The sequence below is a fragment of the Zootoca vivipara genome, chromosome 1 (assembly GCF_963506605.1).
Source record: "Zootoca vivipara chromosome 1, rZooViv1.1, whole genome shotgun sequence".
NCBI classification, from domain to species: Eukaryota; Metazoa; Chordata; class Lepidosauria; order Squamata; family Lacertidae; genus Zootoca; species Zootoca vivipara.
In genome coordinates, this window is record NC_083276.1 from 80,668,250 (window position 1) to 80,695,012 (window position 26,763).

Here is a 26,763-nt window from a genome sequence, read left to right on the forward strand (position 1 = left end):
TGCTCAAGCCAGCAACTGAGTGCTGCTGTGGTGTCCAATTCAACTACACTTAAAAGAAAACTACTTGCCCTTCAATTTTACGCATGTATAGCGAGAGATGCATAAAGTCCTAGTCCCATTTTTGCTCCAGTATGTGTGGTGGTGAGGGGTGGAACCAGGCGGTGGAATCACACTCCTCTTCAACATGTTCACTCCTCATCTCAGCCGTATACTCATGTTTGCTTCATGCTTATAATCAGCTGAGATCCAGCTTCTTTGACATCTTTTAGAAGTTGTGGTTCACTTGACTGGTTTTGTTGTCCTTGATTTTGCTTCTACGAGCCATATTTTCATGTCTATCCTACCTAGTGGAGGTAGGATAGGCAGACACTTGGAAACGCAACTTCTTAGTCTTTCAGCTGAAGTGCCATGCACAGGGGAGCCTATTAAACAGGGGAGCTGGATTTGTGGTCCTTGGAAGAAGATGAAGCTGTCTTCCCACATGGCTGCCTCACAGCTCTGCACTGGAACAGTCTGGGCAAGAGCCTGCAGTATTTACATCTAGCCTTGTCTATAGCCTGTTGTGAAGCTGGGAGAGAGGCAAGCAATGGAGAGACAGCTTGATTTCCCACCAGCGATTAAGGCCCCAAATACAGGAGAGTCTGTGTCCATCAGAACTTGTCCAGGGAGGTGCAGGCATCTAAGCATTTTTAGCAGCTTTTCGCGATACTAGCGGCATTATGCTCTGTGTAACCAAGTAAGGTGGTTTTATGTTTACTGAAAATAGGTGGGATAGTTTTAGACCCTCCTTAATGAAGTAGGAGGACATCTTACTCTATCCCAGCTCTATTTGAGCACTGATTATTTGCTTAATCAGAGATATTCTTTTTTCATCTCACCATACCTCGGTTGAAGAACAGTTTACGGATGATTCGGTTTACGAACTCCACAAAACCGGAAGTCGTGTCCCAGTTTGTGAACTTTACCTCGGTCTGAGAACGGAATCCGAATGGTGGAAGGGCACTGGCGGCAGGAGGCCTCATAAGGGAAAGCGCGCCTCGGTTTAAGAATGGTTTTGGTTTAAGAACGGACTTCCAGAACATATTAAGTTTGTAAACCGAGGTACCACTGTATTTATTTTCCATTTAAGTGCCCTTTTCTACTTGTAGACTAAGATGAGATAAATAAACTAATGGTGGGGGATAGAAGGATCTGGCAATTTCTGTTCCCTCAGTTTCTCTTTATCCCAATCTGAAATTCATTTCTCCACGTTTCTGCAGCAATTTGCATTAAGAAAATCCTCAGGAACATTCTTTAGTATTCTAGTTTGAATTTCTCCTAATAAACATGTTTATTGTACCGGTATGCAGTTTTGACTAGTGTTTATATTTTTGCAAGCAGTTGCTCCTAATATAATGCATTTTTATTTGATTTTCACAAATATATCCATTATGACCAATGTTTCCTCCCTCAGGGGGTACTCAAGGATACACAGTACTGACACCTCTTTTTGTTGTTAAAAAGTGTGGTGCTTACTGTAACAACTTTGTGGTGTGTTCCGGAACCTATTTTTCTAGGGAAAAAAGCACTGATTATAATGCACTTTCCCCTAAAATATGCAGTTTTGTAAGCATTCATTAGCTGGAGAACTGCATCACAAATTTCGTATAAGTGAGAATTTCAAAGGATATATGTGTTTTGGTCAGGTGCACTGAGTTCTGCTCAACATTGTGGGCGCCTGATGCAGCCCCGCTGCAGCGCATGACACATTGGTTCACCCAGCCAGGCACCTACAGCGAAAATTTTGTGGGTGCCTCAGCCTCCCCCCCCAGCCCCCCAGAGATGGCGCCTATGGTTTCGGTCATTTTTATCTGATTCTCACAAGCAGAAGACAGGGGCAGTAAATCTGTACCATAAAATGGCATATGGGATTTCAAATTTTTGAACATTTGCCCATACACAAAATTCCACGTCGCTGGCTGCAGTCATGTGCATGAACAGCAGCATACTGTACAGGGAAACTAGGGAAGATGGGAACTACACTTTCAAGCTTTCATTGCATCCCTTGATGCTGCTACATGGTGGGGAGAGTTACGTAGGTAGCAGAGCATTCATTAGATCCTTTCTGAGCAAGTGCAGCAAAGTCTAGGGGTGGTAGATGTGGAACTACATTTTCCACTGTGGCCTTGAATATACTGTAGAATCAGCAGCAAATTAGGGACTATGAAAGGCCACAGCATCCGGAGAACCTGAGAAGTCAGGGAATGAGAAAGAAGCTACAGTAGAGGAACCCAAAATGGAACCATTAGAGAATGTTCTGGTATCTGGAGGAATCTGGGTTTGAGTTTAAATGGATACCCCCCCACACACCATTTTCCAGCCTTGGTGTATCCCTGCTAGATTTGGAAGGCAGTTATAGACATAATTGCAGGTATTGAGCAGAATCAATATTATTTTATTTCTGGAATTTTGTTTCAGCTGAATTTCTGGTGAAGCACCTCCCATAACCTGTCTCTTTAATAGCCCTCAACACTTGGGGAAAGCACTATATCAGAATAGGCTGGTGGAACTGGATTGTTTTCAGCAGGGGCCAGAATATCTCCAACGATAACAATGGGCACAAGGTCCATGTCCTGAAACACAGGTGAGGTAGATCATTGCAAAAATTTATTTTCATCACTGGCACCATCATGGTGACTGTCTTCAGTACCAAGACCTTTATATTCATTAAATAAAGCAATTATCCCAAATTATTACAAAGCAGAACTCTAACTGCATGGCTGATGCCACACATCTTCATTTGTAGGTATCTCCCTCCACACCAGTCATTCTCAAAAATGCACACGATTCTTATTATGTATTTAAGTGATTGCCGGAGTTTCTAAGCAGTGTACATAACAATGTAAAAAGCATACAGCAGATAAAAACAATCTGTGAAGAGGGTTTCCAGCTATGTCACCAGTCAATAGTGGTCACTCCTCACTGCCCTCGCTGCCTCTGTGGGCAGTGAGGAGGTTCAGGCATAGGAAAGCCAGGATTTAAGAGGCAGAAATCCTGGCAATGTTCCCCAGTGGGGTTTGGGGAGCTCACGGCATCCCACTGTGCCACTCAAGACCATATCTGCCAACTTGAAAGACAAAGTGGGTGTGACCTGGGAGGGTGTCCCTGCCATGGACGAGCCTCTGTCTCCAGCATGATTTGTGGTTGGTTTCTCCATAATTCGGACAATTGGCATTAATCAAGAGGTGCTCCTGGACCAACATATGCTAATGGGCTGCAATCAGTCAGCTGCTAGAAGGAGTGGGCTTGGGTCTTTGAAGGTATCTGCATGTTTTCTTTGAAGTTTGAGAATCCTTACAACAGCCAGATTAGGAGGGGGGAGGACAAGGTGCTTTGTGCTTTCTTGTGGTTTTCAAATTGTCTCCTTTTTTCCTGTCCTCTGCTACATAATGAAAAGGATGTGTGTAGCCGCTGCTATGTTATTCTGTTTGTTACTTCCGAGGGGGGGGGGCTTTTAATTTATGCTCAACAGGAAATTTAACAAGGTTTTACTATGCCCTTCCCCCTCAACAGAGGCTGAATGGACTTTATTTAAAATTATTCCTGGACTGGACTAGGAGTGTTGTTGGAGGAATGCAGTGGGTGGGAGGGTGGGGGGAGAATGAACTGCTGCCAAACTGATGTGGTAAAGAGGCTGAATGTGAGAAAAGATCTTGTTTTTAACTATGTGCCGAGGAAGAACTCCAGAGTGGAATTTTAATGGCAGAGTTTAGATATGCCGTGAGTTATTTATGGCTGCAGCTCATACGCTAGTTAGGAATGGAATGTGACCCTGTACAATCCAGATAAATATTGCACAGAACTGAACAATGGAACTGAACAATGGAATATAGTAATTAACTATTCCAGCACACCAGGTCTGAAACAACAATGTATATGAAGGGCACATGAAATGGATTATTTATTCATACGATGTAACAGAGATGCTGTTTGTAAGGTGAAATAAGTGACCGGCTGGAAGAATGGTTTAACAGCAAGTGAAGGGTGTCAATTGGCCTCTAAATAAGAAATGATGTGACTATGTGAAGAAATGATGATGATCATATGTTTGGAACAGGAGTGGGAAACCTGATTTTAAGAAATTGTATTAAATTAGATTAATTTGGTTTGATTTGCAATAATTTGGAAAATGAATAAAAAATAATTTGAAAAACAACAACAATCCATGCAGAAAGCAGGCTTGATGAGCCCACAGCTGATGGTGTGTGTATGACTTCAATCATATACAGTAACTGACCCCCAAGGAAAGCAGGTTTGAAGTTACTGCCCACCAGCTGATAGGTGATGACTTCAAGCCTGCTTATCAGCAGCACTTCAAAGCATGGTGAAGGGCTTTGAAGTCCAGATGATCATCACCTGACATCAATGTGACATCAGGTGATTGACTGGTTGACACTTTCATCTACCTGTCAGTTTTGGCCCACAAGAAGTATGGGAGATAAGGATCTGGTGTACTGGCCAGATCAGTTTCCCCATGCCTCATTCAGTAAGTATGAAACACCAGGAGCCACAGACGTAGAAATGGAAGTGAGTCTCCTAGTGGATATATCCCCTCTTTCCCATTCCCCCTTTAAGCTAGTATCACACCACAGATACCAGCTGAAGTTTATGAGGAAGCTACAAATGCCTGATACTAGCATAGCAGCATTTTTCATTCAGGTTCATTTGTTTTCATAGCTCAGGTGTGGCTTCCTCTAGACGCTGTTGGGCTGCAGTTCCCATCCACCCCAGCCAGCATGACCAACAGTCAGGAATCATGAGATTTGTAGATCAACAGCATCATATTGTCTAACCCTGGCATTTTCATCTTACCAGCTTTCTAGAACAAACGCTTACCATCTCCTTGTTACAGCAGGTTGCCTGACACCCAAAATGCGCTGTCGGAATGGTGATGCAGAACTCCAGCAAGCAGAACAAGAGATGCACAGCACAAAACCCGTTACCTACTTTGTTGAAAACCTGCAGAACAGAGAAGCAGGTGAAATGACAACTCTTAAATGGTTCTCTATATTGGTAAATCCAGTGCTCCCCCCCCCCCAAAAATGTTTCAGGGTACTCTCATTTTGACTCAAGAAAATCACCATTTTATAGGCCAAACTTTCATCAGTAAAGCACCCACACATCCACATTCCTCACTGCTTCACACATTAAACACTCGCTTCCGTCTGAGACTCAGGAAACACCAGGAAAGGAAATGAAGCCGCAGGTAGGTAGGTAGCAACAGAACTGACGATTCACTGTACTAGAGAAAGAACTAAAATATATATATTAAGATTTAGTTTCTTCTTCCATTAGATTCACAAAATGTTTAGGAGTATGCGTACCCCTGTGCCCCCCTGAAAAAACCCCACTGAATAAATCAGTTTTGAGAATAAAATGGGGACGAGGAGAGCCCCTTGGAGGAAAGGTGGGATATAAATGTAAAAATTGGTGAATTAAAAAAGGGCCTTCGTGAAAGGGTAGGATAGAAACATTCTAAAATGAATGCACTAGCCAGAATAATAAGACATCAGGAAGTCAGTCCATAATTGAGGCTGTGCAGTACCTAGCATTATGAGAATAAAAATGGGAGATTATCCTACGCTACAGGTCACTGTGTCTTTCCTCATCAACAGAACCTCATCTCTTCTCCCCAGTTTCCTACTTTCAGCCAACAAAGTGACTCAGCTGTTTTTGAACAAGGATGTCTCCAGATAAGCATCCTCCCAGGTTGGTGTTTCAGCAATAATTTTGAGGTGACATATGATGGCATGAGATGAGAGGCAGCCACCTCAAAATTATTTCTGAAACACCAACCTGGGAGGTTGCCTATCTGGAGACATCTCTGTTCAGTTTCTACTTGCCTTATAGTAGGGAGAAGGTGTGGAAAGAGGTTCTAGAAAACCCTCCATTTTCATGTGGAAGACCCAGTGTGGCTATTGGATTGTAGCTACAATCGTATACACACTTACCAAAGACTGATGTGGCAAAGGGCAAGGATGCATTGCAGACATCAGAAAGCCCAACCACTAGCTAATAACACCATCAAGTTCGCATACTGGGAATGGGACGGGTGCTCAATCTTGGATTAAAATATTGATTTCTCAATTGCTTTCCATAGGACGGTTCTTAATTCCATCCCAACATTTATTAATATCTTCCCGGTGTGAACCTGGAAAGGACCTAACCAGACAATTACATGATTCTCTCTGGCCTTTTAATATCGAGGTGGGTCCTCTTTTGATAAGGAAATGTGGTGAACTGGATTTAAGGTTGGAAAAATGAGAAACTGAAACAGACAGATTTCTCCATCCCTAGTCCCTGGGCATACCTTGGGTTTGGTTTCTTTGAAATGATGGTCAGTGGAAGTGGACAGGATTTCTCTCTTCACACACATAAACAAGCCAAGATCCCGCTGCTTCGTTATCCAGTGATAACACTGGATTCTCACAGATAGAAGATCAGGCCTCTGTGCATTTATAGCCCAGTTCCAAGATTGACAGGCTACTGCTTCTTTACACACACACACACACACACACAGAGAGAGAGAGAGAGAGAGAGAGAGGTGGTAACAGAGAAGGAACTACAGTGGTACCTCGAGTTACAAACGCCTCAGGTTACAAACGCTTCAGGTTACAAACTCCGCTAACCTGGAAGAGTTACCTCGAGTTGAGAACTTTGCCCCAGCATGAGAACAGAAATCATGTGCCGGCGGCACAGTGGCAGCAAGAGGCCCCATTAGCGAAAGAACACTTCTAGTTAAGAACAGTTTCAGGTTAAGAATGGACCTCCGGAACGAATTAAGTTCATAACTAGAGGTACCACTGTAAGTCCTGATCCCCAAATGGCTTCCTCCTTTCAACAGAGCCCATGGATTGAGAGACAGGGGCACTGACCACTCTTGCCAGGGCCATGAAGATAATATCTAGCAGTCCTGCTTGTTCTATTAATCCTCTCCTGGCCAAATCCAGTCTTAGAATCAAGAGTCACAGGGCTGTAAGAGACACTCAAATGACATCCAAACTAAGCCTCCCAAACTTGCAACATTAAATTCTGATACAGTCATGATATTATATGATCAAAGTTATTGTGGGATTTGCTCATTTACCAATGTTCTCTCTGGATGAGGACCGGGATAGCCTTGGAAAAAATAGGGTTGATTAAAACACAACTGTGCTGTGTACAGAATTATGCCAATTGTTGCCGCTGTAGCACTTGAAACGTGCGCTCCCACATTGCATTTCACCTGAAAGAAATGAAGAATCAGGATACCAAAAAGCACACAGGTCTCTGTACACACTCTGTACACACAGGGTGTGTGTGTGTGTGTGTGTGTGTGTGTGTGTGACAGGCAGCTGCATTAGTCACTAACCATAATCAGACCATTAATTTTTTTTACAAAACATGAAAGATGTCTTATACAATTAGCCCTTAATCTGTACTAATTGTGTCCTATTTTTGTTTGAATTGTGGTTTGTTATTGTTTCAGTGTATCTCAGAAAGGTTGCCAGTGAAACATTGAAATGTGTTGGGCAATTTACCTCTCCCTACATTTTTTTTAGCCCCCCCCCCCCCCGAGTTTGCTGAAGTTCAGTTTATGACACTACAAAGAAGTTCAATTTATGGCAAACATACATCCAAATACTCTTCTATGAATATGGCCCTGGAGCAGTTTGACCATACTTGGCACTCATCTACACTCATGGTTTCTTAATGCTAAAAGTGGGTTTTAAAAGGGTTATGATAATCATATAGCCATATGAGGTCCTTTAAAACAGGCTTCCTCAAACATGGCCCTCCAGATGTTTTGAGACTACAATTCCCATCACCCCTGACCACTGGTCCTGCTAGCTAGGGATCATGGGAGTTGTAGGCCAAAAACATCTGGAGGGCCGAAGTTGAGGAAGCCTGTTTTAAAACATCAATAATGTGTTATTAAAATGTCACACCAGGAGACACTGCTGAGTTTGCCCTGTCAAGTAAGAGGGTAGACTGTGCAGAAACAGTAATAATAATAATAATAATAATAATAATAATAATAATAATAATAATTTTTATTTATACCCCGCCTTTCCCAGTCAAGACCGGGCTCAGGGCGGCTAACAACAAAGTGGAGGAACCAAATACTTCTTTGTTTTAGAATATTCTAGGAATGTTTAAAGAGTGAGTATAGATCCAGCCCTGGCGCTCTCCAGATGATGTTGGAATTAAATTTTTTAATCGGCCCCAGCTAGCATGGCCAAAGGTCAAGGGTGCAGTACTGCTGCAGAATAGTCTACCAACATATGGAGGGCACCAAGTTGGGGAAGGCTGATCTAGAGGTATAAAAACAACAACATTTATGACAAATACACATCCAATATTACCGAAGAAGAGAAAAAGGTATATAGCTCACCAAACAGCGGTTCCTATATTTTGTAGTTGACACAGAGATGGAACCAGAAACAATGAACTGTTCAAAAAAGGGGGGAGGGGGAGATGCATATCAATTCACTTCAAATTTACAGTAAAATACTCTCTACTTAGAAAAACCTGATACTGTGGGAGTCTTGTCAGCAAAACATTTTGGCACCTGAGGCAAACCACAAAATGAAGCCTCTCCTCCCTGCCAAGGAAGAAGGGGCAAGTGAAGATCTAGATAAGGAGCAAAGATCTAGATAAGGAGCAAAGATCTAGATAAGGATCTGCTGCCCACATGGATTCTGCTGCCTGAGGCGTTTGCCTCACACGCCTCATTAGTGGGCTAGCCCTTCTTGTCCATACAAGGACCGCTAGGGCCGCCTTTGAAAGGGGATAAATGTTGGCCTTCAATCTTGCGTTTCTTTCGAGCCAGTGTGGTGTAGTGGTTAAGAGCGGTAGACTCCTAATCTGGGGAACCGGGTTCGCGTCTCCGCTCCTCCACATGCAGCTGCTGGGTGACCTTGGGCTAGTCACACTTCTCTGAAGTCTCTCAGCCCCACTCACCTCACAGGGTGTCTGTTGTGGGGGAGGAGGGGAAAGGAGATTGTTAGCCGCTTTGAGACTCCTTCGGGTAGTGATAAAGCGGGATATCAAATCCAAACTACTATTCTTCTTCTTCTTCTTCTTCTTCTTCTTCTTCTTCTTCTTCTTCTTCTTCTTCTTCTTCTTCTTCTTCTTCTTCTTCTCTGCATTTATTTATTTTAATAGCATATCTCTTGTCCCACCACAGCTTACAGAGTAAAATAACACAGCATCCACAATGAATATAATAGCAAGCTAAATTAAAAGCACATCAGCATTAAAATATGCAAGATAATATAGCAATTATTCATTAAATGCCTTCTAGAATAACTAAAAGTGTTCATAGGTTATCTAGAGAGATGGTAAGAAAGGAGGCTTGGTGGACTTTGCCATTGAGTTGCCAGAGAACAATCACTGATATCCAGTTTTTAGGTCGTTTAGAGCTTTGAAGGTGAATCCCAGTATTTAAACTGAGCTCTGGTTTCTGAGTTCAGTTGGTAATACGGTGTCTTAAGCGTATGTGGCGCCGGGGTGCAAAGATCCTCCTGGCCCCCCCCCCAGGTTGCCCAGTCCCAGGCGTGCAGGAGGGCGGAGCTGGCTGGCCGCCTCAGTGTCTTGCTGGCTCAGTCACCCCCAAACTTGTGGCACAGAGCCAGCCACAGCAGAAGAGCTCACCAAGGTGCTCTGACCGACGGGTGGGCTCTTCCCCAGCCTCAACTCTCGGGCCCCGGACTCTCGGCCTGGCGCCCCTGAGAGCCCAGCACCCGGGTGCCCCACACCCCTAGCACCTATGGGTAAGACGGCCCTGATCAATGTATTATGTACTGGCAATCATGCTCCTACCAGCATTCTGGCAACCCAATATTGAACTTATAGTTTCTGAATTCCAACCAAATGTTACAGGGTGGATTGCTATGGCCCTTCCATCTGTTCACATGAATCCCTCAAATGTTTGATAAAAACCATGTGGGAATATCACAAATGGCTTGCTTGGCATCTGAAAAGACAGTCCCTGTCCTCAGGCCCACAATCTGAGAGACACAACCCAAAAATGAAAAGGGCCAAAAACCCACAAATTATTTGTTATAGAGGTCTTACCGATAACAGCAGGAATGGAATATATATATATATATAGAGGAGCTGGTCGTTGCTGGTCTTTCAGCAGAGCCAGTGGAGACTGTAATAGTTTTAAGAGAGTCCCTTGTACATTGACTCAAGCAGTGTCACACTTTCCCGTTCCCCCTGCACCAGGAGAACCACCAAATAGTTGCTTCATTAAGCAGATGATAAACAGGACAAGATCTGAGGCCAGATGAAACACGTATGCCAGAAATCCCACGCACTGAGTCATAGAAGTAGCAACAGTTGCAATCAATCTTCCTTTACATGCCGTGAACAAGATCCCCTTTCTCAACCCAAACATTTCCCAGTAATAAACCAACAAGTCAATGGACCCAGGCTCTGAATATTGTGGAGTCAACTCACTGATGGGGGGTTAAGCCTTTACTTCCAACCCATAATGAAGTCATGATACTTTGCTGGCATATGTACGGTCCAGCTCAGAGTCCGTGTGGTCCTTTGCTTTTCCTCTAGTTCAGGCAGAGGCCCCTCCTGCTGAGATTGTCAGGGTGATGTTCCATTGAAGGCTCTCATGAGGAGTAGTTAGGCTGCGGCACAGCTGAAGCATGAGTTCTCCTCAGGTGCCTAAGGTTCCTTCAGTAGATAGTTCCTTCCATAGGCTTTGCATTGTAAGAACATGGCTTAGTTCAGGCATCCCCAAACTTCGGCCCTCCAGATGTTTTGGACTACAATTCCAATCATCCCTGACCACTGGTCCTGTTAGCAGGGAATCATGGGAGTTGTAGGCCAGAACATCTGGAGGGCCGCAGTTTGGGGGTGCCTGGCTTAGTTCTTTTGCACATCACCGTTGCAGGGACCCATTCCTTCTCTGCTTGCATCCAGATCTGTCCCCGTTCCTCAAGGAAGGCATAAAGCATTGGTATAATAATGTTGCTTATGTCAGCCTCCAGCTGCTCATGGGCTCCAGTAATCAATAAAAATAACATGACATAAAGTAATCCAATGACACAAATACAATATAAATCATATAGAATGATTAACAAATAATCAGTGAAACAATTACAATTTATAAAACTCTGTTAACAAAGCAACAACTAAAAAAAGCTAAAGATCACAAGTCCTATTATATGATTAATGAATCAAGGCAGCATTTATAATCTAATATTGTAAGCAATATTAACCACATTAACAAAATAGCAACTAAAAAAATAAACTGCCGTGTTTCCCCGAAAATAAGCCATACCCCGAAAATAAGCCATACCCTGAAAATAAGCCATAGTGATAGGCAGTTTAACCTTGTAGGTTAAACTGTACCATACTTAATAATAATAATAATAATAATAATAATAATAATAATAATAATAATAATAAAGACATCCCCTGAAAATAAGCCACCGTTTGTTTTTTTTGAGGAAAAATAAATATAAGACGGTGTCTTATTTTTGGAGAAACACGGCAAGCACTCTTAAGTTCATACACACACTCTCCCCATGATTCATAGTTCTTTGCTCTCTTCAGTTCCATAAAATGCACATAATGCCTGTTGCAAAGTCAGCTCAGCCAGGTGCCATGATGGTTGGGGTCCTCTGGTAGTGGGCCCTGGTGGAGGTGGGGTTCTTGGGCCTACCACCAGTGGTAAGGTGCTGGTTGATTCTGGGTGGCCTGTCCAGGCACCACTGATGAGAAACTCACCCACACCACTCCCGATAATCAGGAGGTTGATTCCCAGTCAAGTAAGACGTAGGTAAGCCTGACCCTCCAGAGTAGCGAGAAAGGGAATACAAAGCCAGGCGGCACTTCCTTATGTAAAAGATTCAGGATTCCCATGCCACCTGCCCTTAAAACGGGTTCTGGTTATTCAAAAGTAAGGGGGAAACCCCCTGGGACTCTTTGAGAGGACAACAGTATCCTTTACAAAGATGTGTCTTGGATCAATTAAGCACCAACCCCAAATAAAGTTAAATACCTCTAAATGTACTTTACGTTGCCCTGCTTCATTCACTCTTTCTCAGTCTCTCAGTGTGTCAGAAATCTCACCAGGAAGTAATCAGCACCAGACTTAACCAGCAGATGTCCCAGTATATTGAGCTCCCTTTGATAGACCGAACAAATGGAGGGTAATATCTTTGTAGGTGGGAGGAGACATCACACTTTGCCAAGGGGACAGCGTAGTTTATTTCTGAGACTATATTATAGCATAGCTGAAAGACAGGTTAACCCATTGCTGCCCTAAACAAAATCTGGAAAAAAAAAGGTGAAGCTGCCTCGGCTATAGTATCATCGTTGCAAAATATGCTTGGAAGTGATGAGGTAGAGATAGAAATGTAGTTCACTTTACTTATATAGGCAAATCTACCTAATTTGTCTTTTCCAAAACAGCATGCATTCTGAAACAGGTGAGCCTTTGAAATGTGTGCATCTCTGAATTTTGTAATGCAGTCCTCCAGTCACGTAATGTGTACAAAATGCATGTACTGGGGTAAGGCATGCAAAAAAAAGCATAAATTAGTGAAAACATAGTCTTGTATTTGGGGAAGTTGTGCTTTGCAAAAATGTGTAAATTGGGCAAAATTGAATACCCAGAAATTCATGCCAAATGCTGCTGAATTTTCTTAAGCACTTGTTTTTTTGGGGGGGGGGGGAACCCTCCCCTGTCTTCGCTTGGAGTATTTGTGTGCTTGAATAAAAACTTGGACATGCCTATTACTCAATGTTCTGTGTTCAGAGTTGCTCTTTGATGGAAAATGTTTCAGTTGACTGCTTTGTATAACTTGTACAGTAAAATCGCCACTTTTGTGCATTTAACACCTGCAATTTCAACTTTACACAATTGAAGGCTGTCCGGTTGAAATCACACAAATTAAAGGCATAATCACAAAAATTAAATTAAATTAATCACACAGGTTGAATTAAATCATACAAATTAAATCAATCACACAAATTAAAGCTATTTTGTTTTTCCTGGCATGGTAAGAGCTTTTAAACTCTTTGCCTTGCTTACCAGGCTCTGGGATGCTCTCGCAAGATCTCACAGGAACTTGAATGACCCCACAAAATCTCAAAGAGCACCCCAGAGCCTGATAAGCTTGGGGATGGGGGTGGGGACAAGGCCTGTTTGGTGCATGGCTCCAAAAAGGTAAGGCTACTTGTGCTGGGTTGATTTGAATATACATGTTTCTGCCTATACAAACCATCCCCAGAACATAACACATGTGATTGTATTGTATCGGTTAATTGTTCATTCAGTCGTAGAAAGAGAAACAGTTCCTAGGATACCTTTGAAAAAAAGCAGATTGTGTAATGTGCTTGCCTCCTAATTTGAACATTTGTGTTTGTTTCTCAGTTTCACAGATAACCCACAAATAACAGAACATCCTGCTGCTTATACGTGTTTTCAGCCCAGAACAGGAAGACAGTATGCAGACACTTTATTATTCACTGGCTGGAGAAAGCTGAAGAGTGAAAACAAACAATTCAGGAAATACACCAATTTCCTGTGGAAAACCCCCAGTCTAGGGGTAGGAGTTGGAGTTTAGATTTTGACCCAAGGTGACCTTCATTTTTATCAAGGGATGGGGATGAGGGAGAGACAAGCTATGCAGTGTACTGTATATACTTTGTACAATATTGCGACATAAGGAAGTTCTTTTACTGCTTCCAGACATCTGCTGCTATTCATATCATATCTAGTAATGTTTACTTCTGGCGTTAAATTTGCCTTCTGTAGTTGACCTTTGTGATGTTTTATTTTGAAGTCTTTATGATAGCATTTTAGGTTCCTGTTAATTATGTTACTTCAAATGTATACTCATATTTGACTTTTTTCTTCAATGCTTTATTCGGGATTGTTTTAGTTGATGTTTTGTTGTAAAGCACTTTGAGATCCCCCCCCTAAAAATATAAAGCAGATTAGAAATGGAATGACTAAAAATAATTATTGTAGCTTTAAGTAAACAGCTCTAAAGAGTATTAGCTGCTGTCTTCAATAGCATATCCTCTTTTGTTCTTATGCACTTCACAGGTTCTGGAAGAGATTGTTCCCTAAAAACAGAAAAGAAGGTTTTACATGTCATTATGAGGTATACATCTGAACCCACATGTGTGTCCACCACATTTCCAAGCAGCTTAGAATCTTTTGCTGGAGTTAAAATGTGTGTGCATTATGAATATGTATTTCTGCCCTTGATCTTATGCCTAATAAGGCGTTCACACATCACAGCCATGAGCATTGTTCTGATGGCAAATAATACTTACAAATATCCCACCCCAGAATAGATAGCCCACAAGAAGAGGCAAAATACTGTATTGTAACCTGGAGCACAAGCAAAAAATGAGATAACCCCCCAAGCCAATGAAGATCACTCCAATTAAGATCTGGATTGCATGTGAGAAAAAAGTGCAGACAAAAATCAAATGGCACCCTCAGTCCTGATACAGGTGAAAAAACAAAAGACATGCAAAAAAGAAAGAGCCACAGACACCTCAAGTCCTTAGGTTGTGTGCCTATCCCTTCCCCTGGCTGTTACCTCATTGAACAAACAGTTGATAAACAACTTACACACATTTAACAGGTGTGATTTTAACTTTACATGCTTGAAGGCTGGCTGGTTGAAATTGCACAAATTAAATACACACAAGACAGAGAGCTCTCAGACTGGCTTAACAAGTCTGGGAAGCTCTTGTGAGATCTTTCCATAAGATTTCTCTGACTGTCTCTTCCCCCTTCATTGTTTATCTCCATTTATATCTTTTTTATAGTAATCCTATGCACATCCTACTAGGGGTGAATGAATAGGACAATGTCGGTTTCTATCAGTTTCTCTCTATTAAGACTAGAATAATGAGAAACTGAGAGAGTCACATTTGTCCATCCCTAGATCAATTTGCCAAATATTTATTTATTTATTATTAAATTCTGTCAGGATTTTGGCATGGCTTTCTCCTATTATGTGTTATGTTATTTGTATATTCTCTTCACTGATAGATGTATTTTATGTGCCCTTTCCCCTAATATGCATATTCTCTACACTTTTTTCATTCGAAAACTGTATCACAAAATTCAGAGAAGCGTGACTTTATAAGGACAGAGGTGTTTCGGTTCTTATATTGTTTCGGAAAATGCAAATTAGGTAGGTTTGCAGCAAAGTGCAAACAAAATATAACTTCTCCCCCATTTGTTTAATTTCCTCCAAGGCTGCTTATATAGGAGTATATCAATTGTTGGAGAACAAAACAACACCCCTGAAACTCCAGAGTATTCTATTTTTTTAAAAAAAAAATCTATGAAACAGAGGAGGCTAAATTGTGACCCTTCAGATATTGATGTACCCACCCCACCTCCCATCAGCCCCAGCCACCATGGGCAATGGGCCGATTTGATGGGAGTTGGAGTCTAGCAGCATCCAGAGAGCCACAAGTCAGCCACTCCTGCTATAAAACTTTAAAAAAGGAGTAAAAAGAATCCCCCACAGCTGAATAACATTGCCTATCTTAAAACCACCTAAAGCAACTTTCCAAGAAAAGATGGGATTCTGGTGGACTTGATGATGCCAAAAGTTAAGGAGTTCCAGAAACCTGGGGCGACCACTGGAAATCTCTACTGCCTAGTCAGAAGTACCAGTAAGTCTCATTGTATTAATTGAAACGTATTTCAAAGTGTCCATTGGATTGAAGCATTAGTGACCCTCTACTCCTCCCCACTACTGAATCAGTGTTAAGCAATGTGAACATTCAGGAGAAGCCAGCTGCTCTTAATTACTGTCTAATCCATCTCTTTCTGTCTATTCATGGGGAACATTTTAGAAAACTAAACATTCACATCTTTGACGTGTTGAGTGCAATGGGTGCCTTGCACTATATCAGAGACCAACATCATCAGGAAGAACCCTGAATATTTCAGTGTTCCTGTGCATTAGGGTGTCAGCTGGCCAGTCAGATATGTCAAAAGCCTTGGAATATCACCAACAAATCTGGCTGATCCTTTGCTGGGTAGTAACCTGTTAAGAAAACCCTGTGGATCAGTTTAGTCTTTCCTACACTGACATTTCTCTCATGGCAGGAAATGCACCACCACACAATGGACCTAAACATATCAAACACACTTCCCCCAGAGGCTTGGTCTCGGCTTTACGAAGCTTATTCAACAACCCGCCTTGATTTTCTTGGTTGTTGGGACTTCCATGCTGTTGTCCTGCATATTGTACATGGTGCACCATTCCAGCTGGTTGGGGACCAGGGAAATATTACACATATTACACATGACATATCTTCAAAAATGCTTTTTATGATATTCTCTGTATGCCGTTGATGTTGTGGTTGTTAGATCCATTACCTACCCTTCTGCAGCAGGTCCAGGGTGGGTTCTAACAATTAAAAAAATCAATGTTAAAAACAGTGAAAAGAAATTTACTGTCACAGGAGAAAGGAGGGTCCTATTGTGTGCAATTCCTCAGTGGATATGTGTAAATCCTCAGTACAGGAAGAAACAGGAAGTGCTGTCAGCATGGCAATGTCCCTTTCTCAACCGCCATTTTACAAAATCTTATTGCTCAACCTGTAGTGGAGGGCCAACGAAGGTGCTGAAACTCACACTAGATGATTCTAGAAATACTGAGTTCCTCTTATGAGACATGAATGCATGTTCATATTCTACCACTGATATGCTCAAAATAGTAGCATGTGTATTGAGCACTTGAAGGTTCTTTGTTTTGTGTTTTTAGAGCCTATCCGCAACCTTGCAAGTTGTGATGATTTGCTACGCAGCAGGCGAAACCCAAATGGCACCAGCCAATCAACCAAGTGGGGAAAATTCCTGCCATGCCCCTGTCCCAACGACAGGCAACACACGATGGCATAGCAGGGTCAAGCGCGCAAGCCCTAAATATAGGGAGAGGTGGGCGGGTGTTCCAATGCACTGACCAAGAGAGAAAGCTCAGGGTCACATGCATTGGCATATATAGGTCCCTTGATCCATTTGGCTAGCGTCCCATTGGTCAGATTAAACCCAGCAACAAGGGACCTACCAATTGGGTGTTGTGGCTATCCAATCGTACCCGCCTACAACACAAGGGTTTGGTCGCCAGGTCTCACCGCAACACGGTCCCTCTTTAAGGGAGGACACGATTAATCATCAGTCAACGCTTATCACATACTCTCAAAAGTCATATACCGATGTACCCACCATTGTTTAACGCTTTAGACAACCCTCAGGCCTGTACTGAAACATGTTATATCAAAAACTTTCATGTACCACTTCAATGTTTGACTGTGCGTTATGTGCTTTTGTTGAAAGTATATGGGAAATTCCCCAGTATTCATACCCTCAAAGTGTCCAGGGGCAGTGCTGGAATTATGAAAGCTATCCGAGCTTCTGATTTGATCCCAGAATGTTCCTATTTTTCCCACCAGCATCGTGAACACCGAGCTCAGGGACGGAGGATGAGCCGACGCTTTTTACTGAGTGATGGCAATAGCAGTGTTGGCAGCTGTGAGGCAGGATCCTCTTGCCTCTCCATGGGCTGTCCATGGCTGCTGCTGTGAGCCTCCTCCCTGCTGGAGAGTTGTGGGGAGGACAGGCTGCTGCCATCGAGGCTCAGCCCCACATGACACTCCAGCTCTGAGGGGCAGGCAGAGGGCAGGGCCGCCCTCGGTGGGAAGAAAGGTGTAGAGGAGCATAAGGAGCCTTGAATATGTATGTACGTGTGTACACACACACACACACAGCTTTGTTTAATCCTATCCACCCCCATCGTTCTGCCCGGACATTGAGGTCCAGCGCTGAGGGCCTTCTGGCAGTTCCCTCACTGTGAGAAGCAAAGCTACAGGGAACTGGGCAGAGGGCCTTCTCGGTAGTGCCACCCGCCCTGTGGAACGCCCTCCCATCAGAGGTCAGAGAGATAAACAACTACCTGACATTTAGAAAATACCTAAAGGCAGCCCTGTTTAGGGAAGTTTTTAATCTGTGATATTTGATGTATTTTAATGTTTGTTGGAAGCCACCCAGAGTGGCAGGGGAAGCCCAGCCAGATGGGCGGGGTATAATAATAATAATAATAATAATAATAATAATAATTTAATCTTGCCCCTTTCTAAAATTTATTTATTAGTGTGTGTTTTTCTTTTTGTCAATCTACTGAAGAATCAAATAAAATAAAATCAGGATTAAGGGGTTTCCTCAGGACAGCAGGGTGGGTGTGTGCTGTGTCTTATTGGTGTAGTGGTGGCACTTCTCCTTCTTCTGATAGGAAATGCGCTGTGGAGGGGGGAATGGGGGTTGAGGAGGGTCCGTTGGTGGGGAATGAGAAATGTCCCCATTTTCGTCTGTGTTCCTGATGTGCTTCACAGTGTCATATAGGGCTAGCTTCATTCCCAGCGAAGCTTTAAGTCACAACCCTGGAGTCCCCCTGTTTTAACATTTCAGTGTCAGGCATTTCTTATTGAACCTTATCTGAAGAATGATCTCCCACCATCTGCAGGATCTTTAAGGCCCCAGCTTCTTCAAAAGGATGTTTGTGAAAATACTTATTCACATTTCTCAAGAAAAGGAACTGACAGACAGTAAAAAAAACACCAAACCGCAGTTTTTCATAACAGTTCTCCCAAAGAGTTGAAGAAGAGCCTTTTTACTCTTCTTTCTTAACATTCTTCGTATTTTGCCCTAGAGACAAAGAGGCAACTACATATAAGGATTCCAGTCTCTGACACTGGACAAATAGTGGTTGAGGCTGGAGTGATAATTTATTTATTCATGTGATCTTTGACATTAGCTTATTTAACTTCCATGTTCAGCACAAACCTCAGTATGGTATGTGGGAGCAAATAACTACACATAGGCACGAGGTGATGTTTAAAATGGCCAAATATTAATAATTACAGCTTACAGAGATCAGCATGGTAGGGAACAGAGTTCCGTTCATTAAGCAGTTTGCTCACTGGCGGATATCCCCTTCCAAACCTACCATATGTCCTGGAATAACTTCAAAGGGAATTGCACGATCATTTCCCCCACCCCGTGACGCTAAGGACTCACCTTGGTTTTGTGACTGTAAATTGTTTTAAAATGTTATAATATTGTGCTTTAATTGTTGCAACCCTCTCTGTGTCCTTTACATCAAGTATTAGGACATCATGATATTTACTCATGTCTGCCAGGTCACATTTAAGATTAAGACTCCTACCTGAGTCAAGATAGTTCATAATATTGGTTAATAATATATATATGATAAGAATAATATTGGAGAAAACTGGATATTGAAACTTGCTTAACCTAAATCATATATCCCAGTTTTCAGTGGCCCTTTAAAGTATGCTTCACGCAGAGTATACGCAGTCAGCAGTTGACCTGGTTAAGAAAACACCACCAAGAGCGCAGGGTATTATCTCCCTTATATGAAACCCCTTACTAGCTGCACACTTGAAAAAGTATGCAGATGAAAATACAAACAGTTGGGTTTCTTTAACTAAAAAACAAACTGACTCTAAAGAGACTTTAAACTAAAGATAAATGCTTTCTCTCTTAGCAATGTTATCTACCCACATTCAAAACCTCCCACAAACCTCCCATTAAACTACCCAAGAATTAACAGCATTCTAGCATTATAACTAAGCAATCATACTAAGATTCAACTAAGGAATCCCTTAAACTGAGAACAACTGAGAGAGTGATCTACTTAGAGATGAATCAAACTGAAAGATCTAACTAAGAGATACAGAAGGCTTTCTGGCAGAGCCTTATATACAAGAAGCAGAGCCCACGCCTGTGGGCAATTAACAGAAATCACCTGCACCTGTTTCTCTTAAACAGACAGTATTTACATTAGACCGGCTCTAAAGTAACTTGACTATTCAAAAAAATCCAACACATAATGGGGGACTTTTTGGGTATCAGGTTTTGCCAACTTCATTGATGCCATGAGCCACAGAAATAAACCACACAAAAAGTTCAGATTGGGACCCATCGTTACAATGTATATTGAGACACATGCCCTGAGCAAGCATGGTAAGATGCTACTATATGATAAGGAAGGCTCCAGAGCCTAATGAAAAAGAGTTTTTCTTCTTCAAGTCCCTAGAATATGAGAAGCCCATTCCACAGAAATTCAGAGCAAGGCTTTCAATGTGGTTGCCACTTCAGATTCGTTTATTTCATTCTATTGTTTTATTTCTGCATTTTTATACCGCCCGATTAACTATGTTCTCCAAGCAGTTGACAAAAGTTGTAGCCACAGATTGCAAAAAATGTTGGGAAACTGGTCATGTTTTAATTTTGAGGCTGCTTGATTCTTCGTGAGAGATCACCAAAAACCTCCATCTTAGGCTCTTTACTAAGCTTTTAAATTGTGGGAAGAATATGTACCATCATAGACCACAGGCTCAGGGTTGTCTTCAGCAGGACTTCCATTTTGTGGCAATACAGTTGTGGCCTGAAAGACAAACAAAATTAATCTACTATATAAAATATGGCAATTGTCGATGGACTAGGAATTTCTACAAAGCAAGGAGGCCTTGGGAAGAAAGGAGAGAAACTTCATCTTCAGCATATTGCGTTTGAGACAACAATGAAAGCAGAAACATCTGGAGATGTGAAGGGCCAGAGGTCTTCTTGACTTTTTGCTGCCTTTTATAAAATTATATAAAGAATGGGGGACTTTCTAGAACAGTGCTCATCAAACTTAGATTCTCAGTTGTTGTTGGTCTACACAACACACCATCCCCAGCCAGCTTAGCCAGTAGTCATTGCTGATGGGACAGAGCCGTAGCTAAGGGGACAGGATGGGACTTGTTGGGTTCTTTGCCCCAGGTGAAGTTTTCAGAGGGGCACCATTGAGGCTCCCGGCCTGTGTGTGTGTGTGTGTGTGTGTGTGTGTGTGTGTGTGTACACACACAAATGTGCATAGGGGTATGTGCCAAACTGGGTCTTTGACTTGGGTGAAATAAAGCCTAGTTTCGCCTCTGGATGGGAGATGGAGTTCAACAACACCTGGGGGCCCAGTGTTGAAGAAAGCTTTTCTAGGCTGCATCAGACTCAGGATCCAGACCCAGCATCTATGATGGAATACCCCTAAAGATTGAAGGAGGCTAGTTATATCCACAAATAAATATATTCTCTGTACCATCTTCTCCTTGGGCTTTTAAGAATGTTCCTCTTAAAACTTGAAAAAAGATATTGAAATACTTACCATGTCGTTGCTGGCTGCCTTCAACCCAAGATGTGCTAAGGAAACAGTGATGGCAAACTCCAGCATGCTGAGCAAGAGGAGAAGAACAGCGAGAGCAGTACCTGCAGACTACGCAGCAGAGAACCATGAATTGCATTAAGTACTTGTTCCTCCTACAAATTTGTCCAGTTGTAGCATTGAATTACATCCTGCCCTACAACCTACTCTTAAAAAGCAGCTTGGGAAGAGTTGGGGACAGTGCAGTGGTGACAACTCTGATCCATTTGATTAAAGTGCCAAACGCACACCTGACAAGATTTGATAGTCTGCTATACTTGGAACACACACATGAAGCTAAAAATAGGTGAAGGCTCTTAATTTGGCATAGAACACATTCTTGTTAATTCATCACATTGTATTACATTGTACTATATTGTTAAATCAGCTGTACAGTCAAACCTCGGATCCCGAACACCTCTGTTTTGGAACATTTCAGCTCCTGAATGCTGAAAACCCAGAAATAAAAACTCCAGTTTTTGAACGTTTTTTGGAAGCTGAATGTCTGACGTGGCTTTCGCTTGAGTGCAGGAAGCTCCTGCAACCAATCGGAAGCCGCGCCTTCATTACGGAACATTTCGGAAGCTGAACTGGATTCCAGAACGGATTACTGTACATTTGACAACCGAGGTTTGACTGTATTATGGATCAGCTAAAGGCAAGAGCAATCTAAGGTGCCCATGTGAGAGTACCCTCACATAGCAACCCTCCCTTGGCATTTGCCTCAAGTCCTTTTAGAACCCTGGGATCTGCAGATGACAGTGTAGCAAAGGACACATGTCACACCATTATTTCAGAACCAGATTAAATGGAAGGAGTGCATCATAGCCTTGGAGGACAAGCACAATTGCATTCTCTGTTGAAATGGCATGTGAACACCAGTGTACATTATTCTTTCCTTCACCCCCTACCAACAATGTTGGTAGTAGTCTTCATCGTGTACATCTTTGCCATCCTTCAGCTGTATCGGGTTGGCTAACCTTTGGGTCCACTGGATGTTGCTGGACGACACCTCCCCTCACAGCTTTACTGTTGGGCATGCAGAGTGGAGCTGCTGGGAGGAGTCCAAGGACATCTGGAAGGCCACACCTTGGCCACACCTGTCCCACATCCCTTGCACAAAGGTGACAAATGCCTGAGCAGTGGCCCATTCAAGAGGTGCCCCTGGATCCCACTACAATAGTTGGTTTGGAGATCTATGCTCCACCAAACACAGTTGGGGTTGCACTGAAATGTATCAGGTGTTATAGACTAATAAACACAATAAAACATGGCTTTAATATACCCAGGCACCCAACATTGGCATTCAACCATGTATTGTTAGGATGGTTCTGAGAACTGGAGTTGTATTCACTGAACGAGGCACTGAAGTGCCAAATAATTTCTCCTAGACTCACAAGTTTGCCAGAATCCCACATTTCTAAAGGCACAACCCAAAATGAAAAGAAAGGACATGCATGGTCAAAAGAACCACACGGCAATTTCAGCTTTACTTGCTGTTTTCTCCACAGTATTCCCCACTGCCTCAGAGACAAGCTGCCTTTGCAGTGGCTGGTCTCTTTTGCTGTGGGAACTTGTGCTTTGAAAACAGGAAACTAAGCTCAAAGTAGGTGCATGATTCTTTCCCATCGACACACGTTCTCATTCTTGGGTGTTGCCTATAAAGTCAATGCTTTTCATACTTGCTTGTATATGCTTGTTCACTTACCTGCAGAAGAAAGCCTTCAGAATCACTATAATCTCTTCTATCATTCATAGCTATCTCCATTGCATATAGAATGATGCCAATTGTGGCCATTATAGCACTTATGATGTTCATTCTCACACTGGATATAACCTGAGAGAGAGAGAGAGAGAATGAGGCTACCAACAAAAAACTCGTTATCTGAAGAAGTGTGCATGCACACGAAAGCTCATACCTATGACAAACTTAGTTGGTCTCTAAGGTGCTGCTGGAAGGAATTTTTTTATTTTGTTTCAACAAAAAACTTAACTGCCTTAAATTCACCACCCTCTCTACCCTTGATTCCTAACCTGATTTGCTGGTGAGCTGTACTATTCCTTTGTAGACATTATCTAGGCACCGCAGGGCAGTAAAGGCCAAGCCAATAGACCCTTCTGTCTCATAAGTAACCTGGTCTCCAGGGAATAAAGTGTCTGTCCCATGTTGAAAGTTCCCAATACCCTACCCCCCACCCCTTGGGATAAAGGTTCATGGAATCAAGAGTTAGGATGGAGAAGAAGGAAAGAAGCAAGTGAAAACATTCTACATCTCACCAAGGCTTTGCTTGGGTATTTCTCAGCTGCCACAGACAGTGATCCTGAAAAAATGAACTATCCAAAAGAAAAAGAAGAAAATTCATTTTGCAACAGTTCACTTAAAAATACAGGAAAATCAATCTACTTTCAACTACATAGCACTATGGCATAACGGGAGTGGTGTCAGGTGATGACATAATCTTTTCCCTTATGGGCAAATTGTTAACTGAATCACCTATGAAGACAGATTCGAACTTGTATATAACGTATACATGCATTTCTGTCATTATTATTTTTTAGAACTCAGGGCATGACACATTATTTCATTTCATTTCACTTTCATTTCCTTTCACTTCATAATAATTATATGACAATTCCATTTTACAGAAATAAAGCAAAGGGTGAGAGCGGCTTATTTCCCCCACTGTTAGGTATCTGCACCCAAAAAGCTAAACACTGAATAGCCATTCTAATGTAGATCTCTTCCTTAAAGTCACAGAACCATGGGCACTGAAACAAACTTCATTCTCAAAGGCAAGTAATACAGGTACTTACAAATATTCCACTCCAGAATGGATAACCTATAACAGAAGTGAAAAGTCTGTAATATCGGCGAAAACGAACAATTACAATTGTCCCCAAGCTAATGTAGATCAGTCCCAGCATGACCTGGATGGCCTGTGAGGAAAAAAGTACAGACAAGATCAAACGTTCCCCTCCAAGGTGGCTTACATATTAAAACAAGAGTGCATCAACTGTGAGAGAACAAAATAACATCCCTTAAACTCCCGAGTATTCTATAAAAATTCTGCTGCCCTTCAGATATTGCTGATCCCCAACTCCCATCAGCCCCCATGGTCAATGGTCAAGTATGAGAGGAACTGGGGTCCAACAACCTCTCAAGAACCACAATTTAACCACACTTTATACTCTTTATACCTATGATTGTGTCGCTGCCCACCCTAGAAATAGGGTTGTCAAATTTGCAGATGACACAACCGTGATCGGGCTCATCTCTGATAAGGAGGGTGAAACTGAGTATAGAGGTGGAGCAGCTGACAGAATGGTGCAGAGTCAACAACTTGCTCATAAACACAAAGAAAACTAAGGAGCTTGTGGTGGACTTAAGGAGACAGAAGAACGAGGTCCAGCCACTTTTGATTGACGGAATTTGTGTGGAGAGGGTAACAACGTTTAGATTTCTAGGCATTGAGTTACAGGAGGATCTGTCCTGGAGTGTTAATACAAGGGGGCTTGTGAAGAAGGCGCAGCAGAGACTGTATTTTTTTGAGAATTTTAAGGAAAAACCATCTTCCACAAAAGCTGCTGCTTGCCTTCTATCACTGTGCCATACAGAGCGTGCTCACGTACGGTTTATGTGTGTGGTGCGGAAGCTGTACTTCCCAGGACAGAGCAGGGCTGTGTAGAATTATTAAAACAGCAGAGAGCATTATTGGCTGCTCATTCACCACCTTAGAACAAATTTACACCACCAGGTGCCATAGAAAAGCACTAGATATATCAAGAGATCCAACGCACCCTGGTCACCATTTCTTTCAGCTCCTGCCATCGGGACGGAGATATAGAACAATGCAGGCAAGAACGAGCCGTCTCAGGAACAGTTTCTTCTCTAGAGCAATTTTAGCCTTAAATGGAAAGCCTGGACTTTGAAGTCATCTTATTTTACTTGTTATTTTGTATTATATTTACTGTTTTTAATTAGGTTTTTGTAATTTTGGATTATGCGGAATGCTTTATCTGAGTGGATGTAGCAACCGAGTAATTTCGTTGTTCCCGCAAGGGGACAATGACAATAAAGATATTTTTTTTTAAAAAAAACTTGCTCTGAAGCACGATTTATTATTATTATTATTATTATTATTAATAATAATAATAAATCGTGCTTCAGAGCATGATTACAATAATAATAAAGGAGCAGTAAGAAATCCCTACTAAAAGCCGCTTAAAACAGCATTCCCCAAAAGGTGTGATTGTGGTGGACTTCTGGATGCCCACATGTAATAAGTTTCTGAAGCCTGGGGCCACCACTGGAGATCCCTACTGCTGAGTCAGTAAGTGTCCATGGGATAGGGCTGCCATACGTCCAGATTTGGCCCTCGAAAAGCTCAACAACTTTGCCAAAAAGAGCTTTGGGTTTTCACTTTTTGAAATATGGCAACCCTACCATGGGATTGAAGATTTAGTGACCATTTGCTCTGCTTCCCCCCCCCCCCCCGCCACTCCTGCTAAGAGGAGGCATAAAGGCAGATAACAAGAGAGATAAGAGAAACTTCCAGATGTTCTTTCTATCAACTCCAGCTCTCTCTTGGCCTAGAAAACTCAACAGACACAACTTTCACATGGTGAATATAATGGGATGCTTGGACTATCAGTTTTTAGAACACAATCTCATCAGGGATTACCCTGAAAATTTCACTGCTCTTCTGTATGAGTGAGTCAGTTGGCCAGTCAGTCAGTGAGGGCCAAAAGTATTGAAATATCTGGTTGAATCTTTGTCTAGTAGTACCCTGGTAAGATACCTCTGTAAATCAGTTTAGTCCTTCCTACACTCTTGATAGGAAGGTACCACCACTCCATGGACCTGAACATATCAGAGAAACTTACCCCCAGAGTCTTGATCTCTATTTTATGGAGTTTCTTCAACAAATCATCTTGAATCTGTTCGTTGTTGGAACCTCCAGGCTGTTGGCCTACATTTTGTATACATTGCACTGTCCCTGCTGGTTGAAGTCCAGGGAAATCCTGACCTGCTTGGATAGCACCATCAGAGGGAATCATCACTACTGTTCCATTAGACTTTATCACTGGATCTGTTGCCATAGCTGAGATGTCTGCAAAATGCAACCCATTGGGGGGGGGGGAATGAAAATGTCAGCCTCTAATTTCCTAAAATATTAAAGGGACACGGCAGGAGCCTTTAGTTAAGGCAATTGGCTAACAAAAATAACACCCCTGCCATGATAAGCCTCACAATCTATAGCTTATGAAAGTGACGCCTGCAGAGCCAAGGGCTTTAAATTTATGGATAGAGATAATCTTTCATTGGGACCATCAACATTTCATAAGTCAATGCAGGATCAGAAAAAAAAACATAGGATATCTATGCCAGCCACAGTTACACATAGGTGGCCGTGTCGGTCTGAAGAAGTGCGCATGCACACGAAAGCTCATACCAACGACAAACTTAGTT

General features: G+C 42.3%; 1 protein-coding gene across 1 annotated transcript; it reads right to left on the reverse strand.

Moving 5' to 3' along the window:
- Positions 1–1,978: 1,978 nt before the first annotated feature.
- Positions 1,979–26,645, reverse strand: LOC118089435 (membrane-spanning 4-domains subfamily A member 15-like). The gene is made up of 13 exons (XM_060282031.1): positions 26,178–26,645; positions 24,108–24,230; positions 23,571–23,627; positions 23,002–23,130; positions 21,258–21,365; positions 20,435–20,501; positions 16,416–16,442; positions 14,100–14,121; positions 12,118–12,172; positions 8,414–8,470; positions 7,127–7,264; positions 4,876–4,998; positions 1,979–2,612 (listed from the first exon to the last, which is right to left on the reverse strand). The coding sequence occupies exons 1-13, from the start codon at positions 26,391–26,393 to the stop codon at positions 2,496–2,498; spliced, it is 1,239 nt and encodes a 412-aa protein (XP_060138014.1). The 5' UTR covers positions 26,394–26,645; the 3' UTR covers positions 1,979–2,495.
- Between the last annotated feature and the right edge of the window lie 118 nt (positions 26,646–26,763).

What these genes read in the sequence shown, in the direction of transcription:
- LOC118089435 (XM_060282031.1), bottom strand. Translation starts at nt 26,393, where the DNA reads ATGGCAACAGATCCAGTGATAAAGTCTAATGGAACAGTAGTGATGATT. An exon ending in TGAGCCTGTGGTCTATGATG is followed by an intron (nt 16,443 to 20,434) that starts GTACATATTCTT and finishes TTTAATTGTTAG; the next exon opens with AACCCACCCTGGACCTGCTG. An exon ending in CTGGTGCTGATTACTTCCTG is followed by an intron (nt 8,471 to 12,117) that starts GTGAGATTTCTG and finishes TTTTTTGAACAG; the next exon opens with TTCATTGTTTCTGGTTCCAT.